Source organism: Cherax quadricarinatus, chromosome 53, assembly GCF_038502225.1.
Source record: "Cherax quadricarinatus isolate ZL_2023a chromosome 53, ASM3850222v1, whole genome shotgun sequence".
Lineage (NCBI taxonomy): Eukaryota > Metazoa > Arthropoda > Malacostraca > Decapoda > Parastacidae > Cherax > Cherax quadricarinatus.
In genome coordinates this window covers 18715893-18736955 of record NC_091344.1, presented here as the reverse complement: position 1 = coordinate 18736955, position 21063 = coordinate 18715893, and the positions used below count along the sequence as shown (strand labels likewise).

Below are 21063 nucleotides of genomic sequence, written 5' to 3'. Positions count from 1 at the left end.
CCTTGGGATCATGGGGAAAACATGCCACACGTTTCCTTAGAGAACTGGGTTCCAGACTCATTGACACCACCAGGGACCCAAGAGTAGACATTTTCATGTTCCAGCGTCTCAGCGTGGCCACCCAGAGGGGAAATGCTTGCTGTATACTTGCCTCGCGTCCGGCGAGCCAAGTATACAGCATGGCCACGTATACAGCAAGTATACGCATGACCATGCGTATATACATATATATATATATATATATATATATATATATATATATATGTATATATATATATATATATATATATATATATATATATATATAAGGTAAAAAGTTGAAAGTGAACATAGAAAAGAGTAAGGTGATGAGAGTATCAAATGATTTAGATAAAGAAAAACTGGATATCAAATTGGGGAGGAGGAGTATGGAAGAAGTGAATGTTTTCAGATATTTGGGAGTTGACGTGTCAGCGGATGGTTTTATGATGGATGAGGTTAATCATAGAATTGATGAAGGAAAAAAGGTGAGTGGTGCATTTAGGTATATGTGGAGGCAAAAAATGTTATCTATGGAGGCAAAGAAGGGAATGTATGAAAGTATAGAAGTACCAACACTCTTATATGGTTGTGAAGCTTGGGTTGTAAATGCAGCAGCGAGGAGGCGGCTGGAGGCAGTGGAGATGTCCTATCTAAGAGCAATGTGTGGTGTAAATATTATGCAGAAAATTCGGAGTGTGGAAATTAGGAGAAGGTGTGGAGTTAATAAACGTATTAGTCAGAGGGCTGAAGAGGGTTTGTTGAGGTGGTTTGGTCATTTAGAGAGAATGGATCAAAGTAAAATGACATGGAGAACGTATAAAACTGTAGTGTAAGGAGGTAGGGGTAGGGGTCGTCCTCGAAAAGGTTGGAGGGAGGGGGTAAAGGAGGTGTTGTGGGCGAGGGATTTGGACTTCCAGAAAAGAATAACAGAGCGGCTAAAAGAGGTCAATATATCTGAAATGCGTAGGGAGACACTGGTCAGAGAAATAGCAAGCATCGAACTTAAGCTAAAGGAATCTTATAGGAGTCAGGAATCGCGGGAAGAACTAAAAGCCATAAATGAAATCGAAAGAAACCCAAAGTATTTCTTCTCTTATGCCAAATCAAAGTCGAGAACAACGTCCAGTATTGGGCCCCTACTTAAACAAGATGGGTCCTACACAGATGACAGCAAGGAAATGAGTGAGCTACTCAAGTCCCAATATGACTCAGTTTTTAGCAAGCCGCTAACCAGACTGAGAGTCGAAGATCAAAATGAATTTTTTATGAGAGAGCCACAAAATTTGGTTAACACAAGCCTATCCGATGTTATCCTGACACCAAGTGACTTCGAACAGGCGATAAATGACATGCCCAAGCACTCTGCCCCAGGGCCAGACTCATGGAACTCCGTGTTCATCAAGAACTGCAAGAAGCCTCTATCACGAGCCTTTTCCATCCTATGGAGAGAGAGCATGGACACGGGGGTCGTCCCACAGTTACTAAAAACAACAGACATAGCCCCACTCCACAAAGGGGGCAGTAAAGCAACAGCAAAGAACTACAGACCGATAGCACTAACATCCCATATCATAAAAATCTTTGAAAGGGTCCTAAGAAGCAAGATCACCACCCATCTAGAAACCCATCAGTTACACAACCCAGGGCAACATGGGTTTAGAACAGGTCGCTCCTGTCTGTCTCAACTGTTGGATCACTATGACAAGGTCCTAAATGCACTAGAAGACAAAAAGAATGCAGATGTAATATATACAGACTTTTCAAAAGCCTTCGACAAATGTGACCATGGCGTAATAGCGCACAAAATGCGTGCTAAAGGAATAACAGGAAAAGTCGGTCGATGGATCTATAATTTCCTCACTAACAGAACACAGAGAGTAGTCGTCAACAGAGTAAAGTCCGAGGCAGCTACGGTGAAAAGCTCTGTTCCACAAGGCACAGTACTCGCTCCCATCTTGTTCCTCATCCTCATATCCGACATAGACAAGGATGTCAGCCACAGCACCGTGTCTTCCTTTGCAGATGACACCCGAATCTGCATGACAGTGTCTTCCATTGCAGACACTGCAAGGCTCCAGGCGGACATCAACCAAATCTTTCAGTGGGCTGCAGAAAACAATATGAAGTTCAACGATGAGAAATTTCAATTACTCAGATATGGTAAACACGAGGAAATTAAATCTTCATCAGAGTACAAAACAAATTCTGGCCACAAAATAGAGCGAAACACCAACGTCAAAGACCTGGGAGTGATCATGTCGGAGGATCTCACCTTCAAGGACAATAACATTTTATCAATCGCATCTGCTAGAAAAATGACAGGATGGATAATGAGAACCTTCAAAACTAGGGAGGCCAAGCCCATGATGACACTCTTCAGGTCACTTGTTCTATCTAGGCTGGAATATTGCTGCACACTAACAGCACCTTTCAAGGCAGGTGAAATTGCTGACCTAGAAAATGTACAGAGAACCTTCACGGCGTGCATAACGGAGATAAAACACCTCAATTACTGGGAGCGCTTGAGGTTCCTAAAACTGTATTCCCTGGAACGCAGGCGGGAGAGATACATGATTATATACACCTGGAAAATCCTAGAGGGACTAGTACCGAACTTGCACACGAAAATCACTCACTACGAAAGCAAAAGACTTGGCAGACGATGCAACATCCCCCCAATGAAAAGCAGGGGTGTCACTAGCACGTTAAGAGACCATACAATAAATGTCAGGGGCCCGAGACTGTTCAACTGCCTCCCAGCATACATAAGGGGGATTACCAACAGACCCCTGGCAGTCTTCAAGCTGGCACTGGACAAGCACCTAAAGTCGGTTCCTGACCAGCCGGGCTGTGGCTCGTACGTTGGTTTGCGTGCAGCCAGCAGCAACAGCCTGGTTGATCAGGCTCTGACCCACCAAGAGGCCTGGTCACAGGCCGGGCCGCGGGGGCGATGACCCCCGGAACTCTCTCCAGGTACTCCAGGTAAGCGTGCGTGAGCGTGTTAGATAGGAGTGAATGGAGACAAATGGTATTTGGGACGTGACGAGCTGTTGGAGTGTGAGCAGGGCAATATTTAGTGAAGGGATTCAGGGAAACCGGTTATTTTATATAACCGGACTTGAGTCTTGGAAATGGGAAGTTCAGTGCCTGCACTCTAAAGGAGGGGTTTGGGATATTGGCAGTTTGGAGGGATGTATTGTGTATTTTTATACGTATATACTTCTAAACTGTTGTATTCTGGGCACCTCAAAAAACAGTGATTATGTGTGAGTGAGGTGAAAGTGTTGAATGATGAGAGTATTTTCTTTTTTGGGATTTTCTTTCTTTTTGGGTCACCCTGCCTCCGTGGGAGACAGCTGACTTGTTGAAAAAAAAATAAATGTATATATATATATATATATATATATATATATATATATATATATATATATATATATATATATATATATATATATATATATATATATATACACACACACACATTCCTCGATGACGCACTGACTTTCTTAGGTTATCATGGGTGGTTAACCCTTTGGGTTAAAAATCCGAACAAAATGTTATGAACGGTGCCCCGTGGCCTGGTGGCAAGAGCTCTCGCTTCACACGGCAAGGGTCCGGGTTCGATTCCCGGCGAATAAGTAAGTTTATTCAGGCATGCACAAATACATTTACATAGATTATCAATCATAGCAGCATATGTGTAAAGTACCTAGGATAAACCAAAAAAGTGGAAGGGGTAGAAACATCGGACGTGTTTCCTTACACCGGTTGTCTATGTTCATCCATCAGTAAAATGGGTAGCTGGGTGTTAGTGGACTGGTGTGGGTCGCATCCTGGGACAAAGCTGACCTAATTTGCCCGAAATGCTCTGCATAACAAGTGACTTTCTTTGTAGTAGTATGTCATAATGATGCAATTGTACAAATGCTAGACCTGCTTTACACAGCATTGGAAAAGAACGAATATCCGCTAGGAACTTTTATTGACCTAAGAAAAGCTTTTGACACAGTAGACCACGGCATCCTACTCCACAAACTTGACCATTATGGTATAAGTGGCCATGCGCTTGCATATTTTAAATCCTACCTTACAAATAGGTATCAGTATGTCACCATTAAAGACACAGCCTCATCAACACGGCCACTTGATACCGGAGTTCCGCAGGGAAGTGTCCTTGGTCCCCTGCTCTTCCTCATTTACATCAATGATCTTCCAAACGTATCCCAACACCTGAAACCCATTCTCTTTGCTGACAACACGACTTATGTCATCTCCCACCCTATTCTTGCTACCCTCAACACCATTGTTAACGAGGAGCTGTTCGAAATATCGACTTGGATGACAGCCAATAAACTTACACTTAACACTGACAAAACCTACTATATTATTTTGGTAGCAGAGCAGGTGTTGCGCAACTTAACATTAAGATCGACAACACTCTAATTGCCAGACATAATGAGGGCAAATTCCTAGGCCTATACCTCGACAACCTGAATTTCAGTACCCATATCCAACACATAACAAAAAAGTATCCAAAACGGTTGGAATCCTCTCCAAGATACGATACTACGTGCCGCAAACTGCCCTTCTCACACTATACCATTCACTCATTTATCCATACCTCACCTATGCTATTTGTGCTTGGGGATCAACTGCAGCAACACACCTAAAGCCAATAATAACCCAACAAAAAGCTGCAGTAAGAATAATCACTAAATCCCATCCCTGGCAACCCCCCCCCCCACTATTCATAGATCTAAACTTACTCACTGTTCAGAACATCCACACTTATAACTGTGTAATCTGCATCTACAAGACCTTAAGTTGCAATATTAACCTTGACCTAAAACGCTTTCTTGATAGTTGTGACAGGACCCACAGGCATAACACCAGACACAAACATCTCTATGACATTCCCCGTGTCCAACTAAACCTTTACAAAAAATTTATGTATGTCAAAGGGCCTAAAATCTGGAACACCCTACCTGAAAGCTCTAGAACTGCAGACACATTCATCACCATCAAAACTACCGTTTTGATGGCCACCAGGCCTGGTGGCTAAAGCTCCCGCTTCACACACGGAGGGCCCGGGTTCGATTCCCGGCGGGTGGAAACATTTCGACAAGTTTCCTAACACCTGTTGTCCTGTTCACCTAGCAGCAAATAGGTACCTGGGTGTTAGTCGACTGGTGTGGGTCGCATCCTGGGGGACAAGATTAAGGACCCCAATGGAAATAAGTTAGACAGTCCTCGATGACGCACTGACTTTCTTGGGTTATCCTGGGTGGCTAACCCTCCGGGGTTAAAAATCCGAACGAAATCTTATCTTATCTTAGACAACATCTTATCTCCCTGATACACCCCGACAACTAACTACATGAAACTCACCTGTTCACACTTACACTCACTCACCCACTTGACTAAAATCACAGAAATACGAATCTTAATCATAAAATAATGAATCCTAACTAGTCATAAGTTTGCCTGTGATACTACAATATAGAACCTGTGTATTGTGCCAAAACAAAAGCATTTACATTGCTAAACTCACAAACTATAATGTAGTCACTTAGCCTTAATACCAACTTACTCCATAATCTGTATTAATTTAGAGTTAAGAATTAATCTAAGTCTGCCCGAAATGCCTAGCCATGCTAGGTGTCCTAGTGGCCATCTCTGTAATTAGTATTTTATAACATGTAAACCACACAATATCCAAAATCTGTAAAGCCCGCAATGTAATCTTTATAGAGAATAAACTTGACTGATTGATTTATGTCAGCTAGGACTGTATAGCGCCGTTGCCGTCACCGCTGCCGCAGCCACCTCTGACGTCTCCACCGCCGCCACCGCTGCCGCCACCACCGCCACCGCCGCCACCACCGCCACCACCGCCGCCACCACCGCCGCCGCCGCCGCGGCCGCCATCTTTTTAACGCCACTGTTGGCTGGTGCTAAGTTTCTCCAGAAAGAGTTCATCACTCTCGGTAAGTACTCCGTCTCTTGCTACTAAAACCATACTGAAACTAAATTAGTGTGAGACACGAGTAATTAACACAATGTTCAGTGTATATACATGATGTGTGAAGGTATTTATCAGTGTTGAATACATCAGCTGATAATGTTGCATCATCCTGACCTTCAACAACAGTAGACCTTTAGATCTATGGTGATGTGTAAGGTAGTCAGAAGACTACACCAGGTCAAGGAACATCCCAAATACACTAGCTAAGTAAGATACAGCAGTAATGAACTGCTTTAAGATATTAATGCAGTCATTAGACTTTTCCTTCCCGGGTCTTCCCATCCTTCCCGGCTTAACTAAATAAGTTAGTCGTTAACTTTTTACCAGAACTTAGCTAGCAGTCTAACCCACCATTTGAATTTGAATTAAAGAAAGAAAAACCCAAGCTCAGTGGGGCTCGTGGCTTAAGTGGTAGTGGCACTCTTGATCCAGGAATTGGATCTGCTTCAATTCCCAGAATTAAGCCTGAATGCCTTCCATCCCTCCACAGGCACTGTATAATTCCTATAATAATAATATCTTTATTTCTACAAGTACAAGTACAAGGTATACAGTCCTAGCTGACATCATTGACATACTACTATAAAGAAAGCCACTTGTTATTCTGAGCATTTTGGGCAAATTAGGTCAGTTTTGCCCCAGGATGCAACCCACACCAGTGTGTCATATGTTTAACACTCCCCATAATAATAATAATAATAATAATAATAATAATAATAATAATAATCCTTACTCCTGCTGCCCCTTGATCAGTCAGTGATAAGTTAAGATTTGTTCGGATTTTTAACCTGGAGGGTTAGGCACCCAGTATAACCCAAGAGAGTCAGTACGTCATTGAGGACTGTCTGTTTTATTTCCATTGTTGTCCTTCAACATTGTCCCCCAGGATGCGACCCATACTAGTCAACTAACACCCAGGTACCTACTTACTGCTAGACTGATTGGCTTTCTTGGGTTAAATGGAAATATGCCAGACTGATTGACCCGGGTTATTCTGGGCTGCTAATGCCCAGGTTACTAATCCAGATAAAATATTCAGCTGAACCTAGCCCAACCCAGCAATCTAACAACCTAACCTAAAGAAACCTACTAACCCAACCTAACCTATCAAGCTAAATTAGCCTCTAAACTTAACCTTGGTAACCATGGGACACTGTGATGTCCCATGTCTTGGTTGGCAACTCTTTTTGCCTCACACACTTGAGTGTCTGTGGTTAGGTAAGGTTTATCAGGAAACAGGACAAGTGTTTCCTGACGCGAGTCTTAGTCAGATTATGACCTGCCTTTGGAGCTTTGGTCATCTGACCGAGGCCTTCCGCTGGCTTACTGGTCCACCCCTTTAAAAATTATGATCATTTATATAATGATTTTTATAATGTGTCTGTGGTTCAATCCCTAACACGGGAGGAAATGCTAGGTGTCACAGACCGGGCTGCGGGGGCATTGACCCCCGGAACTCTCTCCAGGTAAACTCCAGGTAAACACCTGCTGTCCCTGTTCACCTATCAGTAAGTAGGTACCTGGGTGTTAGTTGACTGGTGTGGAATACATCCTGGGGGACAAGATTAAAGGACCTCATTGAAAATAAGACACAGTCCTTGATGAGGCTCTGACTTTCTTGGGGTATCCCTGGGTGGCTAACCCTCCGGGTTAGAGATCCGAACAAATCTTGTCTTGAAGGTTGAGATACTTATGCAACATATAGGAATCTTTATTGAAGAAATGTTTTGCCACACAGTGGCTCCATCAGTCCAGTACAAAACACAAGGGAGTAAGGAGAGGAGGAGTTTGAGGTAATCAGTCCCTCAGCCTGGATTTGATGTATTCAGTCCATCAATCTACAAGATAAAGAAATTTTGGCCTAGATGTGAGAGAATGGGTCTGGGCAGTGAGTGTATATAAGTATAAAAAAAAAAGCTTGATCAACCCCCTCCCCATTCCTCTCTGAATTTTGATTGCTTTCAGGACTGGAAGAAGTAGCTCAATATTGAGCTCAAAGTAGCAGAAATATTTGATTTTATAATATTCCAGAGGATGGAAAAGACCCCTCTACAATCCCCAGTCTGTTTTATGGGTTTTTATCAGGTCTGATTCAGTTATTGGGAGGCTGTAACCCATGACCAGTCTTTCCTGGTTATATTTTTTTTTATGTGAGAACTAGAGTTAATCATGTACTATTTGTGTGAATAAGAATACAAAATGGAAAGCAAGTGTACTATAAGAGAGGCCTGAGGATGTGATTAATGAACAGAGAAAGTTGTTTTAGTGCCAGGAATGTCTACATTTGTATTTTAGATGAAAAACTAGCCAAATTACCAACTTCTGTGCACTTTTTTGAGTTGTTTTTGACAGTTGAATGGAGAGTTTCTTGTGCACAATCAATGGAGTGGAATTCATACTTGTAATATAGTTAAGAATTTGGTCAACTGGAACAGTGGAATTGGCCTAAAATAGGACTCGGTGGGCAAAATTGTAGATACCACTAACTTTGTGCCTATGTGATTCCCTAGGTTTTCCATCCAGTTTCATAATTTTGATGTAATTACCTTCAGAAACAGATTCTCAGCCATTTCAGATTTTTTTTCCTAAATGACACTAAGAGGAATATTAATTTTGGAGTCTGGGCAGTGAAAGGGTCAAGCGTCTCTTTTTCATTCTTTTGGGAGCTACAAGGAATTTTGTGTAATTTCTAGTACAGTAGTATGTATTTTTTGTTTTATTTCTTTGAGATTACTCCCATGCTCTAATGCATTTCAAAATAATTTTGTTTCCAGTCATGGCTGCTCACTTCGCTCCAGCATTCCGCACACCATTTACTGACATTGGTGGGCGTGTCCTCACTCACCAGTCCACCAAAAAGTGTGCAGACTTTGAGATGCGTGCTATGGAGTGTTTAGAAGCATATGGTGTGCAACGTGGAAAAACTATTTGTATAGACTACCTGGACGACCTTCGGGAGTGCGCATTTGAAACTAGACAGGTCAGTGTCCTAGTACAGAAACAGCTCTGCGACTTCCTATTTATAGTTGTGGGAGCAGAACTAATCTAGTGATGTCTCATCACTACTTTATTTTATATTTCTTTATATTTACTGGGTTCTAATTTGTGAAATTTGATTATCCAACATTTTCACTGATTGGTAACTTACAAATAGATTTAATTATCCACAATTTTCTGAATGAAAATGGAGTTTTCTTTTGTATTCATGTAATGTGCAAAATTTTGATGCAACTCTCCATAGAGTTTTCTGATCTTTCCACCATTGTCAGGTGTGGCAGCTACTAGCCATCTCTTCCTGTCATCCAAGCCTACATAGCTGTTTATTAGCCACCTCTCCTAACTTAAATGATGTTTTTCAAAATTATTACTTGTGCTTAAATCACTGTATATAGAACCCCTGTATCATCAGTTGGAAGAGAATATTCAGTGTGTTAACCCCTTTAGTGTTCAGTCATAGAAATACTGGAGGGATTTTGAAATCCTCTTTAGAAAGGCCTTATCCAAGACCAAATCACTCGTTACTTTCACCCGAGTTTTTTTCATATGGGCACAAATCGCAAAAAAATCAAGTACTATACCCTGTCTGGGGCTATGGAACAACTTGCTGGGAAACATGCATACTCTGTGTTGGGAACCTGTAATGAAGTGTATGCAACAGATTCTCTGTTATGTGTTAAAAAATGCAATGTACAGTGGACCCCTGGTTCCCAATGTTACCGGTATCCGATAAATTCGGTTGCCGATGCATTTGATCGAAAAAATTTTGCCTCGCTTCCCGATACAAAACCCGGTATGCGATACGATTTGTACGAGACATGTCCACTTGTGGCCTGAACTCCCTCGTGTGTACCAGTGTTTACAAGCCAGCCAGTATGCGCGCATCTAAGGATACATTCAGTACATTCCATATTATCCATATTATCACTGTTTTTGGTGCTTGTTTCTGCAAAATAAGTCACCATGGGCCCCAAGAAAGCTCCTAGTGCCAACCCTTCGAGACCAAGGGTGCTAATGACTTGAAATGAAGAAAGAGATAATTGCAAAATACGAAAGTGGAGTGTGTGTGTGTCGGAACTGGTCAGGTTGTATAGTAAACCCCAATCAACCATCTCTACTATAGTGAGCAGGAAAACGGCACTCAAGGAAGCTGTTCTTGCAAAAGGTGCAACTGTGATTACGAAACAGCGACCGCAAGTGTTAGAAAATGTTGAGAGACTGTTATTGGTGTGGATAAATGAAAAACAGATAGCAGGAGATAGCATCTCTCAAGTGATCATTTGTGAAAAGGGTGATGAAAATCACCCTCACACAGCTATTGAAAGCCATGCTGGTGACTATTACATTGACAATGTTGTGAAACACTTTAGGAAAGTCATAAAGGAACGAGAGGTACAGGCCTCTATGGACAGATATGTTGTGCGACAGAAGTCCAGTGACTCTCAAGCTGGTCCTAGTGGCATTAAAAGAAGGGAAGTAACCCCAGAAAAGGACTTGCTACCTCAAGTCCTAATGGAAGGGGATTCCCCTTCTGAACACTAAGACCATCCACACACTCACCTCCTCCCATCCCATCAATCAACACCAGAACTTCAATAAGGGTAAGTGTCATGTAACTGTGCATGTCTTCTTCAGTTTGTATTAAAATTAATATTTCATGTGGTACAAAAATTTTTGTTTTCATACTTTTGGGTGTCTTGCACGGATTAATTTGATTTCCATTATTTCTTATGGGGAAAATTGATTCGCTTTCCGATAATTTTGGTTTACGATGAGCTCTCAGGAACGGATTAATATCATGAACCGGGGGTCCACTGTATAATAAGCATGAAATGTATTTAACATTGTAAAGTGATATAAAAATAACGTGCTATTATTTGTGTAGAATTTGGGTTGACTTAAGAAGTATACAGTGGACCCTCGGATATCAGCCGTTTTGGATATCGACCAAATCGGATTTCGGCCGCTTTTTGGCCGAAATTCTGTCTGGGATTTTGGCTGGCAACTCGGAAATCGGCTGTATTGGACACGTCCGTCCGCAACGTGCACGAGTCAGTTTGGGCGTCTCTCGGTGAGTTTTTTGTGGTTGTTTATTGGGTGTGACTGTGAAATAAACCACCATGGGCTCAAAGAAAGTTCCTAGTGCCAGCCCTTTGGTAAAGGGCTGAGAGAGAGGGGAGAATGTGCCTTCTTCAGTGATTCTGTGATATGTACGATACTAAAGCAGCAGGAATCGATAAAGGCTATAGCGCCAGCCAGTGATAGTGTAGCATTAACAGTGTAGCAAGTAGGTTAAGCGATAGAAAAAGGACAACACGAAACTAACTCCTCCAACGTTGTTGGAAGTACAGTGGACCACCGCCTTATGATATTAATCCATTCCTGAGAGCTCATCGTAAGCCAAAATTATCGTTAGCCGAATTAATTTTCCCCATAAGAAATAAAGGAAATCAAATTAATCTGTTCCTGACACCCCAAAGTATGAAAAAAAAAAAAATTTTACCACATGAAGTATTAATTTTAATACAAACTGAAGAAGACATGCACAATTACTACTCTGCTAAGAATAGAATACATGACACTTACCTTATTGAAGATCTGGTAATGATTGATGGGATGGGAGGAGGGGAGAGTGTGGAAGTTATTGTTTAGAAGGGGAATCCCCTTCTATTAGGACTTGAGGTAGCAAGTCATTTTCCTGGGTTACTTCCCTTCTTCTTTTAATGCCACAAGGACCAGCTTGAGTCACTGGACCTCTGTCCATTGAGCTCTGTACCTCCCATTCCTTTAAGACTTTCCTAAAATGGGCCATAACATTGTCATTGTACAGGGTAATACCAGGAGGCACTTAAAGTCCAATTTCTTTACCGTTAGGTAATTTTTCACAGTGGGGGCAAATGCATGGTGTAACCAGTCATAGAAAAAGTCCCTAGTGACCCATGCCTTACTGATTCCCCTCCACAGCACACACAAATTAGCCTTGACGACATTGTTTTGCCTGAACGCTCTGGGAGTTTGAGAGATACACCAATAAAGGCTTCACTTTGCAATCACCACTAGCATTAGCACACATCAAAAGAGTAAGCCTGTCTTTCATAGGCTTATGTCCTGGGAGTGCCTTTTCCTCCTGAGTAATGTAGGTCCTGCTTGGCATTTTCTTCCCAAACAGGCCTGTTTTGTCACAATTAAATGCTTGTTCAGGTTGCAATTCTTCACTATGTACTCCTTGAATTCCTTCACATATTTTTCAGCCGCTTTTTGGTTTGAACTGGCAGCCTCACCATGCCTTATCATACTATGTATGCCACTACGATTCTTAAATCTCTCAAACCAACCTTTGCTGGCCTTAAATTCATTCACATCACCACTAGTTGCAGGCATTTTTCTAATTAAATTGTCATGCAACTTCCTAGCCTTTTCACACATGATCACTTGAGAGCTGCTATCTCCTGCTATCTGTTTTTCGTTTATCCACACCAATAACAGTCTCTCAACATCTTCTATCACTTGCGATCTCTGTTTTGAAAACAAACTTGCATCTTTTGCAAGAACATCTTCCTTGATTGCCATTTTATTGGCCAAGATAGTAGCGATGGTTGATTGGGGTTTGGTATTCAACCTGGCCAGCTCCGAGACACGCACTCCACTTTCGTACTTAGCAATTATCTCTTTCTTCATTTCCATAGTAATTTTCACCCTTTTTACCACAGGGTTGGCACTAGAAGCTTTCTTGGGGCCCATGGTGACTTATATTGCAGTTACAAGCACTAAAAACACTGTGATAATATGAAATGTACTGAATGTATGCTTAGATGCGACCGCACTGGCTGGCTTGTAAACACTGGCACCCACGGGGCAGCTGAGGCCACACGTGGGATGCGTCCCGGATGAATCACGTAAGGCGAGTTTTTTATCGTGAGGCGAGGCAAAATTTTTGCATTCAAATGCTTTGTATGGCGGATTTAACGTAACACGATGCGTTCGTAAGGTGGGGCTCCACTGTATATAGAGCCACTGACAACCTATGCTGCTCTGCGTATCTTCCACCACCCTAAACCTCTCCCAGCATCTCAATAACCACTTTATTTCTTTACATTCTCCACAATAACCACTTTATTGCATTACATTCTCCACAATAACCACTTTATTTCTTTACATTCTCCATTATGTTTTTATACAGTATTTCTTATTTATAAATTACGTGCATTGTTTTAGTTTGACTAGTAGTGTGTTTAGTGGTGGTGGCTGCTGCTCTCGCCACCACCATCACTATATGGCTTATGCTGAATAACTGAACCTTATAAATTGTATATCCTATATGTTACTCACAATTATATCACACAAATGTTAAACCTAGGACCCAATCTAACTTTATTTTTTTAAATACACTACCTAACAGAATACTCCATTCGACTGAATGTACAGCAATGCATGCAACCATATGACCTGTCTTTGTAATACTCATTTGTGCTTTATAGTTATCTGTTTACAATAATGTTTTATCACTGATTTCATCATTGCTTAGTTAATCTTAAGTTAATTTTAAGCCAGCCCGTAATGCAATGCATATAAGTGGCTTTGGCATGCTGCTCTTACCTGTATTTTTTTGTACCTCTGTATATATGCTAAATTACTAAATAAATAAATAAATAAATAAATAAATAAATAAATACTGTCAGTGGTCCTGATAAATCCACCACCACCACTAGTCACATACATAATGATATATTTTATTCATTCTAGAGTATATATCGTGTTTCTATGTTATTAATATTGTTTAGGTCAGATGAATTGTAATAGATAAATAAGCCGTAGAGTTAATATTAGCGCCAACAAGAGTCTTCAGTAAAGGTAAAAGTGATGTTAAATGTTCATTTATCCATTTCATTAGTCATTTTATTTAGTTCTTATTGTTTTGTGTATGTAAAACTATAATTAATCTTTAAAAAATGTATTTTTTGTTAATATTTTTGGGTGTCTGGAATGGATTTTTTTTTCTTCAAGTTGGCCGTCTCCCACCGAGGCAGGGTGACCCAAAAAGAAAATACTTTCATCATCATTCAACACTTTCACCTCACTCGTAAATAATCACTGTCTTTGTACAGGCGCTTAGACATGATAGTTTAGAAGTCTCTCCAAACTGTCAATATCCCAAACCACTCCTTTAAAGTGCAGGGATTGTACTTCCCATTTCCAGGACTCAAGTCCAGCTAACCAGTTTCCCTGAATCCCTTCACAAAATATTACCCTGCTCACACTCCCAGAGCTTATCAGGTCTCAAAACCCATTTGTCTCCATTCACTCCTAGCTAACATGCTCACATATGCCTGCTGCATGTCCAAGCTTAGTTATAATAAAATTAACACTACAATGTAATATTTCAAAACACACAAATTTAGTATTCATTTTCCACATATGCTATAACACTTTTCTGGTATAATATTGATATCACTTTGTATCACGGAGACACGCGAGTTATAAGACATCTAGGCCATTGAGCAGAGAGATGACCTGGGAATCCTGGCAGTGAAAGGGCACAAAGTAACTCCTGGTGTCTTGACAAGCAGAGGGGCACCTTGCATATCCATCTTCTCTGATGTCTGTTAGTGTTGCACAAATGCCTATCACTCTCAAAGACAAGGAAGTGGAAGTGGAACTCGTATGTCGCATAAAATACTGGCATTGGCAGTATTTTATGCGACATATGACTTCACAGGGTTGGAGATTCCAGTGCCTGTAATTTTCTGGCCTGAGTTACTCTAGTTGACATGCACAAGTTACTACTTGACCCTTGAACTGTTGTTTCAGGGATTAATTTATACACTAAAGGACTTGCTTAGAGCTGGGAGTTGTGGACAGTAAGGTTCAGAACATTATCAAATAGCTTCATACACCATCTTCTGACCCTTACTGGAGGCTTGTATAGATGGGTCAGTATGTCACTTATGTAAGTGCCACCCATGTTAAGAGTTATAAGCTTTGATGACATTGAAGCAGGGGACCTCCACTTCTTAGAAGTGTGATCATCTCTCTGTGGCATATACTGGATGGTACAGTGCCAGCATCAGTGATGACCTTCCTGCAGTTTTGGCCTTATAGGCCTTATAGGCCAAAACTCCGTCACCAAAACAGTAACTGATGGTTCCACTTTTCACCATCGGCTTATTCATCTCCTTGGTGTTTCTGGGTTGGATTACCAATTCAATTCTCCCTTGCTGTACCCACATATCTGAAGTTCTACTGATGACTGAGTTATGCAGCAACACCAATTCTAGTGAAATAGTCAGCATAAACATCTGACTTTTCTGGATATGGCATGAATTTAAATAACCAGAGCAGTTACAAATTATCTGCTTTTTAATGCTGACCTCTGCTCCATATACACTAAACATTGTGACCCCTTGTTACATAAGAATGTCATCTTTTGCTGGTAATTATCACATTTCCCATAAACATGAGAATCATGTCCCATAAAATAATTGTTAGCTGAAAAAGTATAATTTATACCGTCACTCTCAACATGTAATAGTGCCCTTCGTTATCAGAATGAATGTTTTCACTATCACTAGAATTGTTCCCATTAATATATTAATTTACACAGTCTTTCACTATCATACATTGATAATTGTCTTTAATTATTCTAAGTACCCCATATGGGGGGTAGGAATGGTTTCCATTAAGTCATTCTCTATCCTTCCCTGGGCTGCTTTTATTTTCTGAAGCATGTTAAGCCAGCTTCCTTTAGTTTTACCCTAACCTCACTTACATCAGCACTAACTTGCATTATTCAACCAAGTAACATGACAGTTTTGTGCATAAAGGCATAGGGCAAACTAGGTGGACAAGCTTGGTGAGAATCATGCACTATGCTGTTAGGAGAGAATGATGTATATATTCACGTTCCTCTCAGCCTCCCTGGCAGTGGCATATTTGCCCTTCATTGGTCCTAGTAGAAAGAGGAGTTATAGTGACTCCATAAACAGCTCTACTCATCCTGAATCAGCACCTCCTCTACTGTCCAAAGTAACACAAGTAATGTACCCTTTGTCAGGTAGAGGAACGCTAAAGAGTTAAAAGCCTACTAAAACATCTACATGTGTATATTTCATAAATTGCACTAATTACATATTCTCGTGCATTCTATGGTGATGTAATTTCACAATAATTATACATAAACCATACCACGGGCGGGGATAGAACCCGCAATCAGAGTGGTTCCTATGCTAACCTTCCTATGGTGTAGAAATATACCTAGTTGGACAAATCTTATTGTGGCTAGCTGGTCCAGTGGCTAACGCGACGGTCTGGAGTTTTGAGACTCTCTGATCGCGGGTTCTATCCCCGCCCGTGGTATGGTTTGTTTGCAGTCGTGTCATTACGATTTCATGAGTCGTAATAATTATACATGCTGAGGAGTGATATTATAAGGTGTGTGTGTGGGGAGGTGTAAACATGAGAATGATAGTGATGTTGGCAGTGAGGAGAACACTGGAGGGAATGTTGTCTGCTTTCCTCCCTCAAAAATTTGAACACTCATGCGTGACTGATTTTGGCAGTGAAAATGTAATCATTGTTAGTCTACAAAATTTTTTTTTTTTTTTTTTCAACAAGTCGGCCGTCTCCCACCGAGGCAGGGTGACCCAAAAAAGAAAGAAAATCCCCAAAAAGAAAATACTTTCATCATCATTCAACACTTTCACCACACTCGCACATTATCACTGTTTTTGCAGAGGTGCTCAGAATACAACAGTCTAGAAGCATACACATATAAAGATACACAACATATCCCTCCAAACTGCCAATATCCCAAACCCCTCCTTTAAAGTGCAGGCATTGTACTTCCCATTTCCAGGACTCAAGTCCGACTATATGAAAATAACCGGTTTCCCTGAATCCCTTCACTAAATATTACCCTGCTCACACTCCAACAGATCGTCAGGTCCCAAGTACCATTCGTCTCCATTCACTCCTATCTAACACGCTCACGCACGCTTGCTGGAAGTCCAAGCCCCTTGCCCACAAAACCTCCTTTACCCCCTCTCTCCAACCCTTTCGAGGACGACCCCTACCCCGCCTTCCTTCCCCTATAGATTTATATGCTTTCCATGTCATTCTACTTTGATCCATTCTTTCTAAATGACCAAACCACCTCAACAACCCCTCTTCTGCCCTCTGACTAATACTTTTATTAACTCCACACCTTCTCCTAATTTCCACACTCCGAATTTTCTGCATAATATTTACACCACACATTGCCCTTAAACAGGACATCTCCACTGCCTCCAACCGTCTCCTCGCTGCTGCATTTACCACCCAAGCTTCACACCCATATAAGAGTGTTGGTACTACTATACTTTCATACATTCCCTTCTTTGCCTCCATAGATAACGTTTTTTGACTCCACATATACCTCAACGCACCACTCACCTTTTTTCCCTCATCAATTCTATGATTAACCTCATCCTTCATAAATCCATCCGCCGACACGTCAACTCCCAAGTATCTGAAAACATTCACTTCTTCCATACTCCTCCTCCCCAATTTGATATCCAATTTTTCTTTATCTAAATCATTTGACACCCTCATCACCTTACTCTTTTCTATGTTCACTTTCAACTTTCTACCTTTACACACATTCCCAAACTCATCCACTAACCTTTGCAATTTTTCTTTAGAATCTCCCATAAGCACAGTATCATCAGCAAAAAGTAACTGTGTCAATTCCCATTTTGAATTTGATTCCCCAAAATTTAATCCCACCCCTCTCCCGAACACCCTAGCATTTACTTCCTTTACAACCCCATCTATAAATATATTAAACAACCATGGTGACATTACACATCCCTGTCTAAGACCTACTTTTACCGGGAAGTAGTCTCCCTCTCTTCTACACACCCTAACCTGAGCCTCGCTATCCTCATAAAAACTCTTTACAGCATTTAATAACTTACCACCTATTCCATATACTTGCAACATCTGCCACATTGCTCCTCTATCCACTCTATCATATGCCTTTTCTAAATCCATAAATGCAATAAAAACTTCCCTACCTTTATCTAAATACTGTTCACATATATGCTTCAATGTAAACACTTGATCTACACATCCCCTACCCACTCTGAAACCTCCTTGCTCATCCGCAATCCTACATTCTGTCTTACCTCTAATTCTTTCAATTATAACCCTACCGTACACTTTTCCTGGTATACTCAATAAGCTTATTCCTCTATAATTTTTACAGTCTCTTTTGTCCCCTTTCCCTTTATATAAAAGGGACTATACATGCTCTCTGCCAATCCCTAGGTACCTTCCCCTCTTTCATACATTTATTAAACAAAGTACCAACCACTCCAACACTATATCCCCCCCCTGCTTTTAACATTTCTGTCATGATCCCATCAGTTCCAGCTGCTTTACCCCCTTTCATTTTACGTAATGCCTCACATACCTCCCCCACACTTACATTCTGCTCTTCTTCACTCCTAAAAGATGGTATACCTCCCTGACCAGTGCATGAAATTACTGCCTCTGTTTCTTCCTTAACAATTAAAAGTTCTTCAAAATATTCTCGCCATCTACCCAATACCTCCATCTCCCCATCTACTAACTCCCCTACTCTGTTTTTAACTGACGAATCCATATTTTCCCTAGGCTTTCTTAACTTGTTTAACTCACTCCAAAATTTTTTCTTATTTTCATTAAAATTTCTTGACAGTGCCTCTCCCACTCTATCATCTGCTCTCCTTTTGCACTCTCTCACCACTCTCTTTACCTTTCTTTTACTCTCCATATACTCTGCTCTTCTTATAACACTTCTGCTTTGTAAAAACCTCTCATAAGCTACCTTTTTCTCTTTTATCACACCCTTTACTTCATCATTCCACCAATCACTCCTCTTTCCTCCTGCCCCCACCCTCCTATAACCACAAACTTCTGCCCCACATTCTAATACTGCATTTTTAAAACTATTCCAACCCTCTTCAACCCCCCCACTACTCATCTTTGCACTAGCCCACCTTTCTGCCAATAGTCGCTTATATCTCACCCGAACTTCCTCCTCCCTTAGTTTATACACTTTCACCTCCCTCTTACTTGTTGTTGCCACCTTCCTCTTTTCCCATCTACCTCTTACTCTAACTGTAGCTACAACTAAATAATGATCCGATATATCAGTTGCCCCTCTATAAACATGTACATCCTGGAGCCTACCCATCAACCTTTTATCCACCAATACATAATCTAATAAACTACTTTCATTACATGCTACATCATACCTTGTATATTTATTTATCCTCTTTTTCATAAAATATGTATTACTTATTACCAAATTTCTTTCTACACATAGCTCAATTAAAGGCTCCCCATTTACATTTACCCCTGGCACCCCAAATTTACCTACTACTCCCTCCATAACATTTTTACCCACTTTAGCATTGAAATCCCCAACCACCATTACTCTCACACTTGATTCAAAACTCCCCACGCATTCACTCAACATTTCCCAAAATCTCTCTCTCTCCTCTACACTTCTCTCTTCTCCAGGTGCATACACGCTTATTATAACCCACTTTTCACATCCAATCTTTATTTTACTCCACATAATCCTTGAATTAATACATTTATAGTCCCTCTTTTCCTGCCATAGCTTATCCTTCAACATTATTGCTACTCCTTCTTTAGCTCTAACTCTATTTGAAACCCCTGACCTAATCCCATTTATTCCTCTCCACTGAAACTCTCCCAACCCCTTCAGCTTTGTTTCACTTAAAGCCAGGACATCCAGCTTCTTCTCATTCATAACATCCACAATCATCTCTTTCTTATCTGCACAACATCCACGCACATTCAGACTTCCCACTTTGACAATTTTCTTCTTATTCTTTTTAGTAATCTTTACAGGAAAAGGGGTTACTTGCCCATTGTTCCCGGCATTTTAGTTAACTTTTACAACACGCATGGCTTACGGAGGAAAGATTCTTATTCCACTTCCCCATGGATATAAAAGGAAAATTAATAAGACCAAGAACTATTAAGATAAAAATCAAAGAAAACTCAGATGAGTGTGTATAAATAAATGTGTACATGTATGTATAGTGTGACCTAAGTGTAAGTAGAAGTAGCAAGACATGCCTGTAATCTTGCATATTTATGAGACAGACAAAAGACATCAGCAATCCTACCATCATGTAAAACAATCACAGGCTTTCGTTTTACACTCACTTGGCAGGACGGTAGTACCTCCCTGGGTGGTTGCTGTCTACCAACCTACTACACTACAAAATACCTAATATTAACTTCAGATTGAATGACCTCTTTAAGGGGGGCTCCTTGTTGTAGTGATGAGGCTTTTGGTCTGAGGAATTGGAGCTTTTGGTCTTCTTCCAACTAAACCTAAATACCTCCCACCCATCCTTTCCCCATCCCTCCCATCTCCATCCTTTCCTGCTTTTGACTTTTGGGGTCCTCCCCTCTGAAATTCTAGCTCCTAGGTTGGGGAAAGGGTGTCATTGTCCATCCCATTCCTGTGAGGCCCTTGCTGTGGAATGTGGATCATCAGGGAATGTTCCAGTCCACCCTCCTGAGTCCCAGAGGGTGGTTTTTGGTGCCCTTTGGGTGATGGGTGTATCTCTGGAGGCTGCCTGTCAGTTCTGGGAGTAGGTGGCTGAAGGAGGTATAACCCTGTGGCGGGCTTCTGACTGCCCACTCTTGCTCACTGAGGTGGCTAGGTAGATGTGAGGTTGCCATCCTGGATTGTCGTTTTACTGATGTGAAAGATAGGGTAGGGCACTGGTTCCTTGCTGCATCTGCACTACTGGCTGCACTGAAGGCCCTCTTAGGCATGGAGTGAGATATACGATCCCTTTCATTCCTCCTAGGAGCTACCCCTCCACATATCCTTTCTTTTCTTTTACCCCTTCCCCTGAAAAAAAAGGAAATTACCATGGAGACCCATGTCCATGACATTCCTCCTCCTGGACCCCTTCTTCCTGCGGCACCCCTCTCGTGACCCTGCCTCGTCA

General features: G+C 41.2%; 1 protein-coding gene across 1 annotated transcript in view; it reads left to right on the top strand.

The window, feature by feature from the left end:
* The window catches only part of ND-15 (NADH dehydrogenase (ubiquinone) 15 kDa subunit), a 52888-nt gene that overhangs the window by 22935 nt on the left and 8890 nt on the right, over nucleotides 1–21063 (top strand). The window contains exons 3-4 of the mRNA XM_053781459.2: nucleotides 5808–6008; nucleotides 8821–9026. Coding sequence (XP_053637434.2) covers nucleotides 5808–6008; nucleotides 8821–9026 — 407 coding nt within the window. The remainder of the gene's footprint in view (nucleotides 1–5807; nucleotides 6009–8820; nucleotides 9027–21063) is intronic.